Here is a 23,111-nt window from a genome sequence, read left to right as displayed (position 1 = left end):
CATTACACCACATTATGTCCCACACATTAATGTCCATTACACCACATTATGTCCCACACAATAATGTCCATTACACCACATTATGTCCCACACAGTAATGTCCATTACACCACATTATGTCCCACACATTAATGTCTATTACACCACATTATGTCCCACACAGTAATGCCCACTGCACCACATTATGTCCCACACAATAATGTCCACTACACCACATTATGTCCCACACATTAATGTCCATTACACCACATTATGTCCCACACAGTAATGTCCATTACACCACATTATGTCCCACACAGTAATGCCCATTACACCATATTATGCCCCACACAGTAATGCCCTCTGCCCCACATTATGTCCCACACAGTAATGTCCACTGCACCACATTATGTCCCACACAGTAATGTCCATTACACCACATTATGTCCCACACATTAATGTCCATTACACCACATTATGTCCCACACAGTAATGCCCACTGCACCATGTTATGTCCCACACAGTAATGTCCATTACACCACATTATGTCCCACACATTAATGTCCATTACACCACATTATGTCCCACACAGTAATGTCCATTACACCACATTATGTCCCACACATTAATGTCCATTACACCACATTATGTCCCACACATTAATGTCCATTACACCACATTATGTCCCACACAGTAATGTCCATTGCACCACATTATGTCCCACACAGTAATGTCCATTACACCACATTATGTCCCACACATTAATGTCCATTACACCACATTATGTCCCACACAGTAATGCCCACTGCCCCACATTATGTCCCACACAGTAATGTCCACTGCACCATATTATGTCCCACACAGTAATGTCCATTACACCACATTATGTCCCACACAGTAATGCCCACTGCACCATATTATGTCCCACACAGTAATGTCCATTACACCACATTATGTCCCACACAGTAATGCCCACTGCACCACATTATGTCCCACACAGTAATGTCCATTGCACCACATTATGTCCCACACAGTAATGCCCACTGCCCCACATTATGTCCCACACAGTAATGTCCATTGCACCACATTATGCCCAACACAGTAATGTCCATTGCACCACATTATGTCCCACACAGTAATGCCCACTGCACCACATTATGTCCCACACAGTAATGTCCATTACACCACATTATGTCCCACACATTAATGTCCATTACACCACATTAAGTCCCACACAGTAATGTCCATTACACCACATTATGTCCCACACAGTAATGTCCATTACACCACATTATGTCCCACACATTAATGTCCATTACACCACATTATGTCCCACACAGTAATGCCCACTGCACCACATTATGCCCCACACAGTAATGTTCGTTGCACCACATTATGTCCCACACAGTAATGTCCATTGCACCACATTATGTCCCACGCAGTAATGTCCATTGCACCACATTATGCCCCACACAGTAATGTCCATTGCACCACATTATGTCCCACACAGTAATGCCCATTGCACCACATTATGCCCCACGCAGTAATGTCCATTGCACCACATTATGCCCCACACAGTAATGTCCATTGCACCACATTATGTCCCACACAGTAATGCCCATTGCACCACATTATGCCCCATACAGTAATGTCCATTGCACCACATTATGTCCCACACAGTAATGTCCATTGCACCACATTATTCCCCATACAGTAATGCCCAGGCATCACTGGCCCCGTAGCAGCCGCACCGCTTGCACCTATGGTAGTTACGCCACTGGTTTGATATAAAGAGAAGGAAGGATCGAACACTGTAACATATAATATACTGCACGTCTATATTAAAACATGTTGTAGTCTTGCAGATAAAAAAGAAAACAATGACTTGCGCCCTAGCTGCAGCTTAGCACCCGTCCAAAAGAACACCACTCCTTTCTTAAACACACAAATACACAAGATGAACGGTCTCCAAGCACTGCTATTAAGATCCAAAGTCCTTCTGTCCTGATGATCCTCAAAGAAACAACAACAGTGTGACAACGTCTGCTGAGCTCCTCAATATTTCTATTACTGTGGCCCGTGATTTTGCTGAAACTGACCTTTCTTAAAAACAATGCATTCACATAAAGGTTTCTTTCATCACCTCTTCTATAAACAGCAATGTGATACGTCTAACATCAGACAATTGGAACCCAGCTTACCTTACTGATAAGCCCTATATGCATCAAAAGGTATCTTTTTTCACAGGGGTCTCCTCCACGTTCAAAGGATAAATTCCATGTCCTCTTTATATTTTAAAAATTGATGTTTATTTTAACCACAAACATGTGGCATAAAACAATAAAAATGAACAAAACAACAAGGTACCCACTATAGACAGGCAAGGCCACTTCAACTTACACCCCTTAGATGGAATAGAGGTTTAATGTCACACCACCGAAAAAAATAGAAGTTACCATAAATCTAGGTGGGAATCAACATAAGCAGTAGGGTTCAAGCCTGGGGTCCTTCTACAATGCACCAACGCGTTTCGGATGTAAATCCTTCCTCAGGGTGTAATTATGGAAGTGACCCTCTCGGTCTTTTATAACCACTAACCATTATCACATGACAGTGTCATCCAATGGGGTTGCAGTGACGTCTAATTACATCTTTCTACATAGTTGATATTCCCCAAACAACATGTACACATAAACCTCCATGCATTAATCATAAATAGGTACATAGATTCATATTATTACTAAAAATCATTCTAAAACAGCACAAATTCATAATAATTGGTAATCCATAAAATCCGGTTATAATCCAGATAGTCCAAATCCTCATATATTGTCATCCCAGTTTCTGGACCATAATGGCCACATCTTCAATAAGTCCAAATTTCCTGATCCTCCCCGTTTGTTTATGATGTCATTGCTCCTTCCCCGGCTTGTCAGTTTGTTTACACCGTCGCTATAGAAACCGCACGTACTGCACGTCTCTCACATGCTGATCTTCATTACGAGGAGCTCCTTCCTGTGTTTGGAGCGCAGACGTCATTTCCTGTATGGCTCTAATGGAACATATAGAGCCGGGAAGTATTCATAACGCATCACTTCCGGACTTTGAAGCGCATACCGGAAGTTGATTCATAGCCGCTGTGGAACGCATATCGCCGCTCCACATAGCGCATTCACCAGCAGGGGGGAGAGATAAAAAGGAATTAATAAAATATTCTAATCGCTGCAACCATTAAACATGATAATATATACTACCAATATAACTATAGTGCAATATTTTAATCGCTGCAACCATTAACTCTACTACTGATATATGTAGGTCTCTTGAACTTAATCCATAATGTGACACATGACCCTGAGCCTACAATACACAATACAGTCCATTTATTGCAAATCACAGTATGCATGATAAGCTCTATTTGAGATCTACAGAAACCATTTGGTCTCAAAGTCCATATTGAGACCTTTCGGATGCAGAGTTTTTAGTTCAAAGATTTTTCTCATCTCTGCTCTAGCTAATCTCTCCTCATCGTCGTTCCTACGCCAGTTCGAATTGACGCATAGAATAGCACAAAAACTGGTCAGATGAGAAATGTCACTTTTATGAACATCTTTAAAATGGAGTGAGACATTGTGCGTTTCTAAACCGTTTTTAATATTACGAGTATGTTCCGCCATACGGGTCTTGAGCATTCTAGTGGTCCGTCCAACATATTGGGATCCACAAGAACATTCTAGCAGATACACACAATTCTTAGTGGAGCATGTCACAAATTCCCTAATAGGATACGTCTGTTTAGTATATGATGATACATACTCTGTGATTTTATTCTTTTGTCCTTACAGGAGCGACACATCTTACATGAGCCGCACCTGTAAAAACCTTTGGACTTAATCCTAGTCTGCATCTTCAGAACCGATATGACACTATTAACAATCTCATTCTTCAAATTCCTCGCCCTTCTCTACGCAAATCTGGGATTTTTAGCGACATGACCCTCCAATGCCGGGTCCCTACTTAGGATATCCCAATGTTTTCTTACAATCCCTTCTATTTGTTTATACTGGCTATTATAGCCTGTAATGAAGGCTACATCCCCACTTCTCCTGTTGACACTGCTCTTTCCTTTTTTCAAGATATTGGTACGGTCTAAATTAATTCCAACTTCTCGTGCTCTTTCCACTATATGAGGATCATACCCTTTTTCCAAGAACTGTTCCTGTAGTATATCCGCCTGCTGTATGTATTTTTCCATATCCGTACAATTCCTCCGGATACGATTGAACTGACTCATTGGGATACTGTGCAGCCAATTGCTGTGATGATTACTAGTAAACTCAATGAATGCGTTACAATCAGTATCCTTTGTATAATTACTGGTTTTTATCATACCACCTTCTACATAGATCTTAAGGTCCAAAAAAATAACCTCCAATTCACTAATATTAAATGTCAATTTAATATTATACCGATTATTGTTGAGATGTATGCAGAAGGTATCCAGGGAACTGCGATCACCTCCCCACACAAACACAACATCATCGATATACTGGTACCACGACACCAGGCTGGCGCCTAGCTGATGGCCTTAAAAAACTGATTGCTCCTCCCAAAAGGCCATAAATAAATTAGCATAGCTAGGCGCCAGCCTGGTGCCCATCGCTGTACCCGTCAGCTGTAAATAAAATGAATCATGAAACCAGAAAAAATTATTTTTGAGGATCAAAGCGATACCTTCCAAAACAAAATCTCTCTGATTCTCTTTGGTTCCATACTTCTCCAAAAAGAACCGGATTGCTTCCAAACCGTGTTCATGCTCTATGACCGTGTACAGCGATGTAACATCCGCTGTAACCAGCATAAGCCATGGCTGCCATTCAATCTCTGTCAGTCTATTGATGGTATCAATTGTATCTTTAAGGTATGATCGGGTTGATTTAACCATAGGTTGTAGCTTTCTATCAATAAAGAATGATAAATTCGACAAGCAGGAATTGGTGCCAGCGACAATAGGTCGTCCTGGCGGCTTTTCCTTATTTTTGTGGATTTTTGGAAGTACATAAAGTACCGGTACAGATGGACTATCGATGACAATAAAGTCACTATCTTCCTTAGTAATTACTTGCCTAGACATGTATATAGCCAAAAATGTTTTTAATTTATCTTCAATATTGACCGCAGGATTACCCCTTAATTTTTTATATGTGCCACCATCCTGTAATTGTCTAAATACCTCAGCATTATAGTCCTCCAAATTCAAAACCACCACACTGCCCCCTTTATCAGCGGGCTTAACTACTATGTTTTTATTTTCTCTTAAAGTTTTAATAGCATTACGTTCTTCTCTAGTGAGGTTAATTTTCCTATTTGGTTTCAAATGAATACTCTCTAGGTCATTCTTCACAGACTTCTCAAACACTTCTATGAAGCTGCCTTTTTTATGTCTAGGGTAGAAGGTAGATTTATGTCTTAGTTTAATTTTCTCTTCAACCTGGGGTATATTTGATACTTGTTTATCTTCAAAATATCTTTTAAGGGTAAGTCGTCTAACAAATCTCTCTATATCAACAAAGACATCAAATTTGTCACACCTATTTGATGGGGCAAATTTGAGGCCCTTCCCGAGGATCCCTTCCTCATCCTTGGTTAGCTCATAATCACTTAAGTTGTAAACTTTGGTGGCATTTTTACCCTCCACCTCATAATCCGGGGGAGTAGGGATTACTGTCTCCTTATTATTCTCCTCCTGTATGATATTAGGCTCTTTATTCAATTCTCTGATCTTACGCCTTCTCCTTGAATTGAGAGAACTACCCTTCCCCCCTCTCTTACCTCTTGCTTTAGTTTGATAATGAGTTACCTCCACTTCTTGTGATTCCTTTCTCTTACCTCTAAAAAATGCCTTTTAGAATTGGGGTTGTCATGATTCTCTCTCCCCCTAAGATTGATCTGTCCTCGCGTCTCTCATGCATCTCTCTGGCTGGGACCTGCTCGATATCTCTCATTTTCCCCTTCCCTGTTCTCCTCTCTTTCTTCATTAAACCTTCTATCCTCATACTGATTCTTCCTTCCATCATACCCCTCTCTATGTATATATCTATCATTTTGATATCGATTTGTTTGATATGTTTTTTTCTTCTCATAGTACTTTCCTGTTCTTCTTCTATAGTTATTCCTATTGATCACTCTATTGGGAGTCCCCTCCATGCTAATCCCATTTCTCTCAATTTCCTCTGATTTAGATGCTCCTCCTACATCCTTTTTCTTAACATCTTCAATATCCCTAAGATATTTCTTCCGTTTCTTATCCTTTATCTCCTTTTAATTTCTTGACACCTTTCTAGTAACCTCCTCTTCCATTTCTTTAAAATCCCTGAGTTCCGAAAAAGGCTCCACCAGAGATCTTAAGATATCAATCTCTTCTTCTAGATTCTTAAGGACTTTGCTCTTTTCTCCCACAATGAGTTGCATGAGGGAGTAAGAGCAAACATCTAGAATCTTTTGCCATTCATTCTGAAACTCAGTGGATTCAATATTGAACGAGGGTGCCTTGACAATTTTCAAACCTTTCGGTACAAGCCCCTCTGAACAATATTTTTCAAGGAAAGCTATTTCCCACCAAATCCTACTTTCTTTTATAAGTAGTTTTTCCAATTTAGACATAGCTTCTTCTAAATTATTATCCGTTAATTCGATGTCTCTATTTTCTCTAAAGAGACTATCGATCTGTGCTTGTCTATTTGTTCTATGTGAGAACAAAATGTGGGCAGCAAGACAAAGTTATATGGTAAAAGATATACAGATAAAAAAGAAAACAATGACTTGCGCCCTAGCTGCAGCTTGGCACCCGTCCAAAAGAACACCACTTCTTTCTTAAACACACAAATACACAAGATGAACAGTCTCCAAGCGCTGCTATTAAGATCCAAAGTCCTTCTGTCCTGATGATCCTCAAAGAAACAACAACAGTGTGACAATGTCTGCTGAGCTCCTCAATATTTATATTACTGTGGCCCGTGATTTTTCTGAAACTGACCTTTCTTAAAAACAATGCGTTCACATAAAGGTTTCTTTCATCACCTCTTCTATAAACAGCAATGTGATACTTCTAACATCAGACAATTGGAATCCAGCTTGTCACAATCCTGACTGTAGGTTTTATATTTGGTGACTTACCCCTGCCATCTGTCCTGGATCCTGTGTCTTTTCACTCACGGAGTTAAACAGCTTGTCAGCACTATAAGTTTTCCTGAGTTCTCTGCCTGAGAGGTAATAGTTAATTAGCTCCACCTGTGGTGATCTCCTGTGTGAGGCTGAATTCAGTAATCTGAACTTTAGGTCTAAAAGCAAGCATCCTGTGTTTTGCAGAAGTTCAGGCTTCAGTGTTCTCTCGGCCTGCTAGGCCTCATTCTACATCACAGCCTTGGCTAGAGTAGTCACATGACAGTGACTGTTCACCTGACCCAGAGTTGTTCAATCCTCTGCCAGCCTGAGACTCTCTGCATCACCTAATCCTGCTCACCAATCACCAAGAAGTATAAATCAGGAGGCTGAGTTAGAAACTGGGCCAGTTCCTCGTGTCACACACAGCTTTGTGTGAGTCTTCAAGCTGAGCTCCCTAAAGGTAATCTTTGTACCTAAGTTCCTGTGGAAACTCTGTTCCCTTGTTACCGTTTGGTTTACTTTTGTGTTGCCATTGATTTCACCATTTCCATGAGTCTCGATGTAAAGGCACAGCTGCAGTGGTTCGTCTTAAAGGCACAGTACTGAATTCCGTATTCTCCACTGAAAACCACAGCTGTCGTGTTTCAGTTTTACTGCTGTTGTAGTTGTGATCTCCAGAGCTCCCGTATCCCTGTGGCTTCTGTGTCTCTACGCACCCCAGTGTCTCTACGCACCCCAGTGTCTCTACGCACCCCAGTGTCTCTTCGCACCCCAGTGTCTCTACGCACCCCAGTACCTCCAAGCACCTCAGTGCGTCCAAGCACTTCCGTGCCTCCAGTACCTCTGTGCTTTCAGCATCCCGTGCCTCAGCACCTCGTGCCTCCAGCACCTCCGTGTCTCTACGCACCCCAGTGTCTCTACGCACCCCAGTGTCTCTACGCACCCCAGTACCTCCAAGCACCTCAGTGCGTCCAAGCACTTCCGTGCCTCCAGTGCCTCTGTGCTTTCAGCATCCCGTGCCTCAGCACCTCATGCCTCCAGCACCTCCGTATCTCTACGCACCCCAGTGTCTCTATGCACCCCAGTGTCTCTACGCACCCCAGTACCTCCAAGCACCTCAGTGCGTCCAAGCACTTCCGTGCCTCCTAGTACCTCAGTGTCTCCAAGCGCCTCCGCGCCTCCTAGCACCTTAGTTTCTCCAAGCATCTTAGTGTCTCCAAGCAACAGTGCACTTTAGCACAGTTGTACCTGGTATCTTCACTGATTCATCAGCACCTTTCCAGTTCTGTCTTTCAGGAGACCTTCAGCGTCCGCACGTGCCTCCTGTCTGCCGACCTAATCCTGCATGAGGAGAACCTAGATTCGGCCATCTCTGCTGCGGTTCCTCTTCCCAGTCACCGGAAGAAACCCCGAGTTCACAACACTCTCAAACCAGGTCAGTGGTAGTATTCATATAATCCTCCAGTCGCCCGCACAGACTTCACTAACACCGGGTTCACAAAACCACAGTCATGACAGTAGGAACTGGCCACATGGACCCGGCCGAAAGTGTTTGTCTGACGCAGGACCTCCTAAGCAATATTGCAGGACGCTTGGAAGGTCTGGAGTCGACTCAGCATCAATTAGCACAGTGTCTGCAGTGGAATTCTTTCTCCAGAGATTCTCTGACCTTCTGCACTAAGACTCCTGACCAACTGCAGATTTTCTTCCAGATGTTATTACAGTTACAAGAACTTTTGTCTAGTATTCTTTTTGTGATGCCTGATCTCTTCAGGAATACTACCAACGTTGTTGATCCTGTTTTGTCCCATCCAGTTAATAGAGTCTCTTCCTCTGTGCAAGGAAAAGTTGTTCATCAGAGCTATCCACGGCCCAAACTCTCTGAAGCTGAACGTCAGCGGCGTAGGGAGCTACACCTCTGTCTTTACTGTGGAAATTCCAGTCATTTTGTTAAAGACTGCATTCTTCGTAAGCCAGGGAATGGTGACAAATCTCAGTATCACAGTGCTCATGTCTACAAGTCATCCACAGTAGCCGATCCTGCTACTGCTGACGGGGGTATCAAGATGGCTACTCTGAAAGAGACTCAAATTTATGACTGGGATCCGGTGATTAAAAGACCTTATCCCAAGTTGGGTGTCCAGAGAAGAATGTTTAAGCCATTTAGAGTCACAGAGGAGTCCGTGTCTTCAGCCCAAGGAGGGGCGTCCGTGTCTTCAGCCCCAGGAGGGGCGTCTTCAGAGTGTCCAGCCCAAGGAGGGGCGTCTTCAGAGTGTCCAGCCCCAGGAGGGGCGTCTTCAGAGTGTCCAGCCCCAGGAGGGGCGTCTTCAGAGTGTCCAGCCCCAGGAGGGGCGTCTTCAGAGTGTCTAGCCCCAGGAGGGGCGTCTTCAGAGTGTCCAGCCCCAGGAGGGGCGTCCGTATCTCCAGCCCCTGTGAGGGGTTCAAAGGGTCCAGCCCCAGAGAGTCTACAGAGTGCTGCCCAGCCAGAGAGTCTACAGAGTGCTGCCCAGCCAGAGAGTCTACAGAGTGCTGCCCAGCCCCGTGAAGTGGGGGCTCTTGCCTCAGCCCAGCCCCGTGAAGTGGGGGCTCTTGCCTCAGCCCAGCCCCGTGAAGTGGGGGCTCTTGCCTCAGCCCAGCCCCGTGAAGAGGGGGCTCCTGCCAGTCCAGCAATACTCCAGGACCAGCCTGGTCAGTCTCCTTTGGCTCCAGCCAATTCAAGTATCCTCTGATCCAATCCAGTCCTACTCGTCCAGCCAGAGATTTCTCCAGTTTCAGTCTGTTCAAACTCATCTGGACTCAAACCGATTCCAAGCATTGGTCCGAGTAAAGAACTTTTGTCAGTTGGTCCCAGTAAAGGACTTCCACCATCTAGTTCTAAAATTAGACTTCAGTCTGTCTCTGATTCTGTTTCCTCGTCTTCCAGCTTTGAGTCCACAACTTTTGCAGGGAAATCTAATACATCTTCTCATCAATGTCAGAATAAATCTGCTGTAGCCACCAAAGTCAAGAAAATTCCCAAGGCTACTCACTTAAAGTCTGAATGTGCTACAGAGCCGGATACCGATCTGAGTACAGTTTTCTCAGCTTTGTCCCTAAGCTTGTCTAAGCAACCTAATGTTCCATCTGCTGATTCGGATAAAGGACATCAGACTAATATTGCTGAGAAGGATACTGATGTTGCTTTCTCAATCCAGTCATCAGAGTCATTTGCCTCAGTCGCAGACGCGAGTGTCGCAGCTTCAGGGGAAATTACTAGCATCACCATCCAGAATGAGATTTCAAGTGACTTTTCAGTCTCATTTGAGGATTCCAGTGAGGCAACTTCAGAAAGGATATTTTCTCATCAATGTCGGGATAATTCTGCTGTAGCATCTAAAGTCAAAAAAAATACCAAGGCTATTGACCTAATGTCTGAATGTGTACCTCAGTCTAATGTTTCAGTGACATCTGTTTCCTTGAGTCCAATTTCATCCTCCACTCAGTCTTCTGAACATTCAGCCAATGCTCCGTTTTTTGACTCCTCGCTTTCTGAGCAAGATAATGCCTTGATGAAACAATACCTTAATAATTTCAGTGATGCCAAGAATTGGGAAACTGTACAAAGACAACAGCCTGTTGATTTAAGAGTTGGTTATGTTTCCATTGATTCCACTCCAAGTTCCTTGTGTTATTCTGAACTTGTTAATGCAGCTTACAAAACGGATGTAGTTACTCCCAAAGAAGACTGGTATCTTCCAATAGACTTGGACTCAGACTCTGAATTTGATTCAGTTCATGATTCTACTCCTTTCCTGGGAGGTCCCATTCGTTCCTGTTATACTTTAACGCATGAAGAGGATCCAGAATTACCAAAAAACTCTACAGGTCTCGGTATGAAAAGTCCTCACTATAGAACAAGAATTAATTTAAGCCTTAGTGGAGTGCTAGCTTCAAAAGCACAATCCTCTCGTACTACTAATCTAGGAAAGAAACCTTCTACAGTTTATTCCTCAGTCCTTTCAGATGAAGGAAATTCCAGTTTTGTCAATGATGGATGGTCTACCTGTTCTGAAGATGAAGATCAGGAAGACTTCTAAAGAATCCAGCTTAAGTTTTGTTTCTGGACCCTCTGGTTTCCACTTTTTAGAAGCTTTGTGTACAAGTTATTCATCAAGTTCCTCTAAGATTCAAGATGGGTGTCCGGAGTCCACCCTTGAAGAGGGGGATACTGTCACAATCCTGACTGTAGGTTTTATATTTGGTGACTTACCCCTGCCATCTGTCCTGGATCCTGTGTCTTTTCACTCACGGAGTTAAACAGCTTGTCAGCACTATGAGTTTTCCTGAGTTCTCTGCCTGAGAGGTAATAGTTAATTAGCTCCACCTGTGGTGATCTCCTGTGTGAGGCTGAATTCAGTAATCTGAACTTTAGGTCTAAAAGCAAGCATCCTGTGTTTTGCAGAAGTTCAGGCTTCAGTGTTCTCTCGGCCTGCTAGGCCTCATTCTACCTCACAGCCTTGGCTAGAGTAGTCACATGACAGTGACTGTTCACCTGACCCAGAGTTGTTCAATCCTCTGCCAGCCTGAGACTCTCTGCATCACCTAATCCTGCTCACCAATCACCAAGGACCAGGAAGTATAAATCAGGAGGCTGAGTTAGAAACTGGGCCAGTTCCTCGTGTCACACACAGCTTTGTGTGAGTCTTCAAGCTGAGCTCCCTAAAGGTAATCTTTGTACCTAAGTTCCTGTGGAAACTCTGTTCCCTTGTTACCGTTTGGTTTACTTTTGTGTTGCCATTGATTTCACCATTTCCATGAGTCTCGATGTAAAGGCACAGCTGCAGTGGTTCGTCTTAAAGGCACAGTACTGAATTCCGTATTCTCCACTGAAAACCACAGCTGTCGTGTTTCAGTTTTACTGCTGTTGTAGTTGTGATCTCCAGAGCTCCCGTATCCCTGTGGCTTCTGTGTCTCTACGCACCCCAGTGTCTCTACGCACCCAAGTGTCTCTACGCACCCCAGTGTCTCTTCGCACCCCAGTGTCTCTACGCACCCCAGTACCTCCAAGCACCTCAGTGCGTCCAAGCACTTCCGTGCCTCCAGTACCTCTGTGCTTTCAGCATCCCGTGCCTCAGCACCTCGTGCCTCCAGCACCTCCGTGTCTCTACGCACCCCAGTGTCTCTACGCACCCCAGTGTCTCTACGCACCCCAGTACCTCCAAGCACCTCAGTGCGTCCAAGCACTTCCGTGCCTCCAGTGCCTCTGTGCTTTCAGCATCCCGTGCCTCAGCACCTCGTGCCTCCAGCACCTCCGTGTCTCTACGCACCCCAGTGTCTCTACGCACCCCAGTGTCTCTACGCACCCCAGTGTCTCTACGCACCCCAGTACCTCCAAGCACCTCAGTGCGTCCAAGCACTTCCGTGCCTCCTAGTACCTCAGTGTCTCCAAGCGCCTCCGCGCCTCCTAGCACCTTAGTTTCTCCAAGCATCTCAGTGTCTCCAAGCAACAGTGCACTTTAGCACAGTTGTACCTGGTATCTTCACTGATTCATCAGCACCTTTCCAGTTCTGTCTTTCAGGAGACCTTCAGCGTCCACACGTGCCTCCTGTCTGCCGACCTAATCCTGCATGAGGAGAACCTAGATTCGGCCATCTCTGCTGCGGTTCCTCTTCCCAGTCACCGGAAGAAACCCCGAGTTCACAACACTCTCAAACCAGGTCAGTGGTAGTATTCATATAATCCTCCAGTCGCCCGCACAGACTTCACTAACACCGGGTTCACAAAACCACAGTCATGACACAGCTTACCTTACTGATAAGCCCTATATGCGTCAAAAGGTATCTTTTTTCACAGGGGTCTCCTCCACGTTCAAAAGATAAATTCCATGTCCTCTTTATATTTTAAAATTTGATGTTTATTTTAACCACAAACATTTGGCATAAAATAATAAAAATTAACAAAACAACAAGGTACCCACTATAGACAGGCAAGGCCACTTCCACTTACACCCCTTAGATGGAATAGAGGTTTAATGTCACACCACCGAAAAAAATAGAAGTTACCATAAATCTAGGTGGGTATCAACATAAGCGGTAGGGTTCAAGCCTGGGGTCCTTCTACAATGCACCAACGCGTTTCGGATGTAAATCCTTCCTCAGGGTGTAATTATGGAAGTGACCCTCTCAGTCTTTTATACCCACTAACCATTATCACATGACAGTGTCATCCAGTGGGGTTGCAGTGACGTCTAATTACATCTTTCTACATAGTTGATATTCCCCAAACAACATGTACACGTAAACCTCCATGCATTAATCATAAATAGGTACATAGATTCATATTATTACTAAAAATCATTCTAAAACAGCACAAATTCATAATAATTGGTAATCCATAAAATCCGGTTATAATCCAGATAGTCCAAATCCTCATATATTGTCATCCCAGTTTCTGGACTATAATGGCCACATCTTCAATAAGTCCAAATTTCCTGATCCTCCCCCTTTGTTTATGATGTCATTGCTCCTTCCCCGGCTTGTCAGTTTGTTTACACCGTCGCTATAGAAACCGCACGTACTGCACGTCTCTCACATGCTGATCTTCATTACGAGGAGCTCCTTCCTGTGTTTGGAGCGCAGACGTCATTTCCTGTACGGCTCTAATGGAACATATCGAGCCGGGAAGTATTCATAACGCATCACTTCCGGACTTTGGAGCGCATACCGGAAGTTGATTCATAGCCGCTGTGGTACGCATATCGCCGCTCCACATAGCGCAAGGTAAACTGGGTTCCAATTGTCTGATGTTAGACGTATCACATTGCTGTTTATAGAAGAGGTGATGAAAGAAACCTTTATGTGAACACATTGTTTTTAAGAAAGGTCAGTTTCAACAAAATCACGGGCCACAGTAATAGAAATATTGAGGAGCTCAGCAGACGTTGTCACACTGTTGTTGTTTCTTTGAGGATCATCAGGACAGATGGACTTTGGATCTTAATAGCAGCGCTTGGAGACCGTTCATCTTGTGTATTTGTATGTTGTAGTCTTGATTTATTATATACAGTATCTGTGTGTCATATTTAAAATATATTTATATATATATACATTTGTTACAATGGTTCTTGGTGACAGCCTGAGAAACCTTTCTGTTTTAGAAAGCAGCCATAATATTAATCTATATGACAATTTGCTAAAGTCTATTCCGTCTGCAACATGCATGTGCAGTGGGAGCCATGGCGCGTCCCACCTGGCCAACGGCTCCCACTGCTGGGGAAAAGGGACCGATCCTAGCCTGCTGCCTAGCTAGAGAGAAGGCGGTAAGCACATTGGCAGGAAGGGGTGGGCGGTGAGTTGGAGTGAACAAAACAGGGGGACTATGTGGGATAGAGTGGCAGGCAGTGAGGGGATACAAATATGACAGGAACTAAGGGTGTATTGGCTACATCACTTAATATCTAATATATACACTCCCAATAGTTAAGTTATAATACCCCTTTCATCGATCCCGTCTTTGTACTATTGCTCATCGCAAAAAAGGCATTAAGTCAAAGTCAACATTAAGCTCCTTTGGAGTAGGGTGCCCATGTGATATATTAGTTTGGTCTCTTCTTTAATGAGTTGTTCCTCCAACTTTCCTCCTCTCCATGGTACGGAAATCTTCTTTAATCCAACAAATTGTAGCACATGTCGATTTCCTTGATGTTTTTCTTGAAAATGGGCAGAGACACTATGACCCTTCTTTTTGTTTTTTATATTACACACAGTGGCGGATCCATGGGGGGGGGGCACTCGGGCCCGTGCCCCCCCTGTCACTTGTGCCCCCCCCCCCGCGGCAGCGTGTCTCAGCTGTCAGGAGGAGAGCGCAGCTATCTGGAGGCGTGTAGTGGACTTCAAACCAGCCGCTGGTTCGTGAGCCAATCAGAGCTCGCGGACCGGCAGCCAATCAGGAGCCGAGGGTTCGCAAGCTCTGATTGGCTCACGAACCGGCGGCTAGTTTGAAGTCCTACACGCCGCCGCCACAGGCACCAGACATAGCCGGGCTCTCCTCCTGATACCCTCAGAGCCGGGCAGAGAAGCAGCAGCAGCGGTAAGCAGCTGCAGCACTGCTGTGGGGGCATTTGTATACCTGCTGTGGGGGCATTTGTATACCTGGCACTGTGAGGGCAATTGTATACCTGGCACTGTGGGGGCAATTGTTTAACTGGAACTGTGGGGGCAATTGTTTACTTGGCACTGTGGGGGCAATTGTTTAACTGGCACTGTGGGGGCATTTGTATACCTGACACTGTGGGGGCATTTTTGGATCTGGCACTTTAGGGGCATTTTTGGATCTGGCACTGTGGGGGCATTTGTGGATCTGGCACTGTGGGGTCAATTGTGGATCTGGCACTGTGGGTGCAATTGTGGATTTGGCACTGCACTATTGGGGGCATATGTCTGTGTATCACGTCTCATTTTAATTGGCCACACTCACTAAATGACTGCGGGCATTACTACAGGCAACATTACTACTGGGGGCAATACGGGCACTGCATAAGGGGCACCACTACTATGTGGTCTATATAAGGGGCACTACCAGTACAGTGGACATTGCATAATGAGCGCTACAACTGTGGGCATTGTATAAGAAGCGCCACCTCACATGCACCGAAGCCGCACGCAAATGTACTTGCCCCTTCCATGGTGCCCGCCCTATCATTTTCTTCTGGATCCGCCCCTGATTACACAGGTGTTCCTGTATTCTAATATGTAATTTCCATTTTGTCTGACCTATATATTGTAGCCCACATGGGCAAAATAATAGATAGATGATTCCTGTGCTGTTACAGCTTATTCGTTCTTTAATCTTGAAATCTGTACCGTTTGAAGATGATCGAATAGATTCAATAATTAAATAGTAGAATTCATTCTAGTTTTTCTACAAGCCGTGCATACACCCTGGAGAAACCCTTTTTCTCTCCTTCTCTCGACTTTATTTCGGGGTTAAGATGACTTCTAACCAACGTAGATTTCAGAGTATGGGCTCTCCTATAAACTATACGTGGTCTCACTGGGAGTAGCTCTTTTAAGGTTTCATCTGATAGTAAGACGTGCCAATGTTTTTGGATACTTTCTTCTATCCTATTATTCTGAGCTGAAAACGTAGTAATAAACAGCACATACTTCATAGGGTTTTTGGTTTGTAATTCAGGAGTTCTGAGCGATCTAGATTCTTTGTAACTTCCTTCATTTCTAATAGATGTTGTTTATTATAATCTTTCTCTTCAAAATTTCTGATGAGATCCTCCACTTGTATGTTAAAATCTATATCTTTTGAACAATTGCGTCTAATGCGCCTCATTTGTCCTCCCGGGATGTTTTTAATCCACGTTTTGTGGTGGTTACTGTTCACATTTTGATAGCTGTTACTATCTGTGGGTTTTATATACAGTATGTTTTAGTCTCCAGCTTATCATTCTCCACGTAAATTGTAAGATCAAGGAAATGTATCGACTCTTCACTAATTGTGCTGGTAAACTCCAAATTCACTTTATTATCGTTAAATTCCCATATGAAGTTTTCCAGCTCATTTCGTTCTCCTTTCCAAACAATAATAATGTCGTCGATATATCTAGCCCAGAGATGTCTTTAGCACAGTGCCACTGCCCCCTTTTTTGTAGGCAGTGAGGGGTGGTGGTATTAAATCCTTTTTTGTAGGCAGTGAGGGGTGGTGGTATTAAATGATGGATCTAGCAGTGGATCGAGTGGTGAGCGGACAGAGTGGGGTGTAAGATGGGAGGTTATCTGCAATATGCCAGATATCATTACTTTTTATATATATATATATATATATATATATATATATATATATATTCATGCTTGCAAAGATTTTTTTTGAGTCAATAGATTAGTGGATTAGTTTGCATTAAGACCTCTATCCACCAATATCACACGTCTAACCTAAAGTCTCCCACGAAGACTCTTCAGAAAGTTTATTTGTATCCTTTACATTGTTTCTCATCTGGGACAGTATAGTTAATGGCTTCAAATGTGCACTTTTCTTTTTGCAGACTCTTCAATTGTGAAAAGCAAGAACATTGTGACACCAAATGTAAGTAAAGATCTCACCTCTGGCTTTAGATAGACATTAGTGAGGTAAACAGATGTATAGGATTTTTCCAATAATATGCTCTCCTGGCCATAATGATGTAACCAATATGCCAAGTGCTTAAGCCATCCTATTCAACACCCCCATCACCATTACTTTACTGGATAAATAGGTAATTAGTAAATTCGAACCAGGGGAAATAATAGCATAAATACAAGCAATAAAAATTAACATTTTAATACTGTCTTATACTATTTAAAGAATAAACTCAGCTGTTTAGACAAAAGAATGTGCCCTATAACATTATACTATTAATTAAAAGGTTAAGCCTAATGGGCCACAAACAGGTATCCATAATAACATGAATTACTGATTCCGTTTGGCCTGTCATGGACAACAGATTGAAATATAAACCTCGACTTGAATTGTGTCAATCCGACAGGTAGCAGATTTGTTTCACCTTATCATTACCACGGTGTGACAAGCAAAGATTTTCAAAAATAGGATTCCCTGTTTTTTGCTTGAGAAAAAAGATTCCCCTGTCTTCTCATTACTAGCAAACTGAATTGTATACAATTATAATTATAATTATATAATTATAATTGTATAAAAGTCTGTAATGAACACATTCCTGCTTCTTACCAGTGCCATTATCAATCTGGTATTATCTACATCCATTTATTTTCCAACTGCAATAACTTGTGTAGAATGGTCAATTATCACTAAAATCATATAGGTAACACCAATTAAAGAGCAATTCATGCTACTCTTTCATCACATATATTACTCTATTTATAAAATGCATAGATTACTAGGCCAAAAATGTACCTTAAGCAGAACTTTACCAGATGTGTCCAACATGCTCTCTGTCACCTAATTATATAGTAAGGGTACAGCCAGGCATGCACACTTGCTTTTGTCGTATTAGGAACTGATAGTGTCCTAGATATGTGGCTGTGGCTTCAGTTGTGTGCAATACAGTGTGTGAATAATGTTATATTAAACAGTTCGTTGTAACTGAGATTTAGTGAAACGGCAGGACAACAATATACAATGAAGTTCACCTTCATTCTTCATATTTGTATATGTTGGAGCTCAGTGATCATTTAGAAACTCAATTCAAATTGGATAGAAGTGAGAAAGGTTATTTGGTATGATCTGTGGTGGGATATACTGTACTGTTTTTGCAACATAGCCAAAGTTGACCATATATACCCCCTCCATCAAGCATGTGCCATTTGCCATACCCACCATTACCATTAGCACATTATAAAAAATACAGTTGCTGCTTAATGAACACAGCATTGAGCCAATTTTATATCAGAAATTGCCAACACACATTGGGTCTGATTCGTGTTTGTAAGCAAAGCCAATTATCATGCAACTGGGCAAAACCATGCTGCACTGCAGATGGGGCAGATGTAACGTGCAGAAAGATTTAGATTTGGGTAGAGTGTGTTCAAAATAGAATCTAAATTGCAGTGTAAAAATAAAGCAGCTAGAATTTACCCTGCAAAGAAACAATATAACCCACCCAAATATAAATCCATAAAGACAGAGGAGTCTATTCATGTAGCAGTGAAAAGTGTGGAGAAATGAGCCAGTGGAGAAGTTGTCCAGTCAGTTGCTGCATTTAATTTTATAGAATGCACTTTATAAATGTTACCTCAACACTGATTGGTCGCCATAGACAATTTCTCCTCCACTGACTCACTTTTTTTCTGCTTCATGAAAAGACCTCTCCAGAGTTTGATAAACTCTGGTGCAAATTGTACAAGCCAGCTCTTGGTGCCAAGAGAGCCCAAGAGCTAATTGAAAACTATAGGGCTCAGTCATCCAGCCCTCATCTTCCTGTTGCCCATCCAAGCTGTGCACTGTCATTAACCTATTGTCTTATAGGCAAACGTAGCTGATAGTGATCACTGTCCTGTTCTGTACTGGGAGCTACATAATTTTTGCTGGATTTCAGTCAAGAAGTAGAAACAGAACTGCATTTTGACAGAGCTGAGTAGAGGAATTAGATTATACGATATTAGATCAGACAAATACAGTACCAGTGCTGGGACCTAATCGGAGCACTCTATTTCAATGTTTTTTTTCTTCTGTAACTGGCCAAAGAAGGGGAAGGTGATGGTGACACCGGTATAACATATGACTGTTTCACATGGCAAAAGGACTGAGCACTCTAACACTACATGTACGTACAGCAGTGACGTGCAGTGAGCTAAAAGGCTAAGGAGGCACTGGCTAGAACCAGAGCCAGATTTACACACACAATATGAGCCAAAGGGTACATCTGGGCATTATACACAGGTGCAGCAGTATAAACTCCTGGAAATTTGGTGAGTTTTGATTAGAGAAGTGCAGAAAAGATAAGCAGGTGAGGCACTGCCTCACCTGCCATAGACTTTTTACTCCAGAGTTTGGGCTATAAAAATTATTAGAATAATACAAAGAAGATATTTCAAACATATTCTTTGCATTTTTCATATACTTTATAATGTCAAAACTCTCGTACAAACGTTAGTATGACAGGAAAGGCTCTGCCTCACCCCACCGCACGTCACTGACGTACAGTAGGAGTCTTAATATATGGAACACATTCCAAATTTTTGAAAACGTACAAATGCCAGGGCCTGATGTACCTGTATATATATATATATATATATTTCTCTGACGTCCTAGTGGATGCTGGGAACTCCGTAAGGACCATGGGGAATAGCGGGCTCCGAAGGAGGCTGGGCACTCTAGAAAGATCTTAGACTACCTGGTGTGCACTGGCTCCTCCCACTATGACCCTCCTCCAAGCCTCAGTTAGATTTCGTGCCCGGCCGAGGTTGGATGCACACTAGGGGCTCTCCTGAGCTCTTAGAAAGTAATAGTCTTAGATTTTTTTATTTTCAGTGAGACCTGCTGGCAACAGGCTCACTGCAGCGAGGGACTAAGGGGAGAAGAAGCGAACTCGCCTGCTTGCAGCCGGATTGGGCTTCTTAGGCTACTGGACACCATTAGCTCCAGAGGGATCGACCGCAGGCCCAGCCTTGATGTTCGGTCCCGGAGCCGCGCCGCCGTCCCCCTTACAGAGCCAGAAGCAAGAAGATGGTCCGGAAAATCGGCGGCATGAAGACTCAGTCTTCACCAAGGTAGCGCACAGCACTGCAGCTGTGCGCCATTGCTCCTCTCACACACTTCACACTCCGGTCACTGAGGGTGCAGGGCGCTGGGGGGGGGGGGCGCCCTGAGGCAGCAATAAAAACACCTTGGCTGGCTAAAATACCTCAATATATAGCCCCAGGGGCTATATATGAGGTAAATACCCCTGCCAGAAGTCCATAAAAAGCGGGAGAATAGGCTGCGAAAAAGGGGCGGAGCCTATCTCCTCAGCACACTGGCGCCATTTTTCCCTCACAGCTCCGCTGGAAGGAAGCTCCCTGGCTCTTCCCTGCAATCTACAGTACCAGTAAGAGGGAAAAGAGAGGGGGGGGCATTAAATTTGGCAGTATATATATTATATTTTAGTGAAAAGCAGCTATTAGGGACATAACTCAGTTAGTCCCTATATATATATAGCGCTCTGGTGTGTGCTGGCATACTCTTACTCTGTCCCCCCAAAGGGCTTTTTGTGGGTCCTGTCCTCTGTTTGAGCATTCCCTGTGTGTGTGGGGTGTGTCGGTACGGCTGTGTCGACATGTTTGATGAGGATAATGATGTGGAGGCGGAGCAGATGCCTTTAGCAGGGATGTCACCCCCTGGGGGGCAGACACCTGAGTGGATGAGCTTATGGAAAGAAATGAGTGCACGTATAGACTCTTTACATAAGAAATTTGACGACATGCCAACTGTGGGACAGCCGAGTCTTCAGCTCGTGCCTGTCCAGGTGTCTCAAGGGGCATCAGGGGCTCTAAAACGCCCGCTATCTCAGCTGGCAAACGTAGATGTCGACACTGATACTGACACCAGTGTCGACGAGGATGACCGAATCTAATGCCCGTCAGGGCCATTCACTGCATGATTGAAGCAATGAAAGAGGTGCTAAACATTTCTGATTTACATCCAGGTACCACAAAAAAGGGTATTATGTTTGGGGAGAAAAAACTACCCGTAGTTTTCCCCCCTTCAGATGAATTAAATGAGGTGTGTGAAGAAGCGTGGCTTTCCCCTGATAAAAAATTAGTAATTCCTAAGAAGCTACTAATGGCGTTCCCTTTCCCGCCAGAGGATAGGTTACGCTGGGAAACACCCCCTAGGGTGGATAAAGCGCTCACACGTTTGTCTAAAAAGGTGGCACTACCGTCACAGGATACGGCCGCCCTTAAGGAGCCTGCTGATAGAAAGCAGGAGGCGATCCTGAAGTCTGTATATACACACTCAGGCATTATACTTAGACCAGCTATTGCGTCAGCATGGATGTGCAGTGCTGCCGCTGCGTGGTCAGATAAACTGTCAGAAAATATTGACACACTAGACAGAGACACGATTCTGCTAACAATTGACCATATCAAAGATTCAGTCTTGTATATGAGAGATGCACAGAGGGAAATCTGCCGGCTGGCATCTAAAGTAAGTGCATTGTCCATTTCTGCTAGGAGATGCTTATGGACTCGCCAGTGGACAGGAGATGCAGATTCCAAAAGGCACATGGAAGTTTTGCCTTATAAGGGGGAGGAATTATTTGGGGATGGTCTCTCCGACCTAGTTTCCACAGCAACGTCTGGGAAGTCAGCATTTCTACCCCATGTCCCCTCACAGCCTAAGAAGGCGCCATTTTATCAGGTTCAGTCCTTTCGGACACAGAAAAGCAAGCGTGGAAAAGGAGGTTCTTTTCTGTCTAGGGGCAGAGGTAGGGAAAAAAGGCTGCAACAAACAGCAGGTTCCCAGGAGCAAAAGTCCTCCCCCGCTTCTTCTTCTAAGTCCGCCGCATGACGGTGGGGCTCCACAGGCGGAGCCAGGTACGGTGGGGGCCCGCCTCAAAAATTTCAGCGATCAGTGGGCTCGCTCACAAGTGGATCCCTGGATCCTTCAAGTAGTATCTCACGGGTACAAGCTGGAATTCGAGGCGGCTCCACCCCACCGGTTCCTAAAATCTGCCTTGCCGATTGCTCCCTCAGACAGGGAGGCGGTGCTAGCGGCAATTCACAAGCTGTATTCCCAGCAGGTGATAATCAAGGTACCCCTACTTCAACGAGGTCGGGGTTACTATTCCACACTATTTGTGGTACCGAAACCAGACGGTTCGGTGAGACCCATTTTAAATTTGAAATCCTTGAACAAGTACATAAAAAAATTCAAGTTCAAGATGGAATCGCTCAGGGCGGTTATTGCAAGCCTGGACGAGGGGGATTACATGGTTTCCCTGGACATCAAGGATGCTTACCTGCATGTCCCCATTTACCATCCTCACCAGGAGTACCTCAGATTTGTGGTACAGGACTGCCATTACCAATTCCAGACGCTGCCGTTTGGACTCTCCACGGCACCAAGGGTATTTACCAAGGTTATGGCGGAAATGATGATACTCCTTCGAAGAAAGGGAGTTTTAATTATCCCGTACTTGGACGATCTCCTAATAAAGGCACGGTCCAAGGAACAGTTGTTGGTGGGAGTAGCACTATCTCAGGAAGTGCTGCGCCAGCACGGCTGGATTCTGAATATTCCAAAGTCACAGCTGGTACCGACGACACGTCTAATGTTCCTGGGGATGATTCTGGACACAGCCCAGAAAAAAGTGTTTCTCCCGGAGGAGAAAGCCAGGGAGTTGTCTTCTCTAGTCAGAGACCTCCTGAAACCAAAACAGGTATCGGTGCATCACTGCACGCGGGTCCTGGGAAAGATGGTAGCTTCTTACGAAGCAATTCCATTCGGCAGGTTCCATGCCAGAATTTTTCAGTGGGATCTGTTG

The 23,111-nt window shown here is 44.0% G+C and overlaps 1 protein-coding gene across 1 annotated transcript in view; it reads left to right on the top strand.

Moving 5' to 3' along the window:
* Positions 1–23,111, top strand: part of LOC134965241 (uncharacterized) — an 89,930-nt gene that overhangs the window by 42,647 nt on the left and 24,172 nt on the right. Inside the window, exon 8 of the mRNA XM_063941739.1 lies at positions 17,175–17,215. Coding sequence (XP_063797809.1) covers positions 17,175–17,215 — 41 coding nt within the window. The remainder of the gene's footprint in view (positions 1–17,174; positions 17,216–23,111) is intronic.

This window comes from Pseudophryne corroboree, chromosome 10 (assembly GCF_028390025.1).
Source record: "Pseudophryne corroboree isolate aPseCor3 chromosome 10, aPseCor3.hap2, whole genome shotgun sequence".
Lineage (NCBI taxonomy): Eukaryota > Metazoa > Chordata > Amphibia > Anura > Myobatrachidae > Pseudophryne > Pseudophryne corroboree.
The sequence above is the reverse complement of the archived record's forward strand: the minus strand, read 5'-3'. Positions and strand labels throughout refer to the sequence as shown.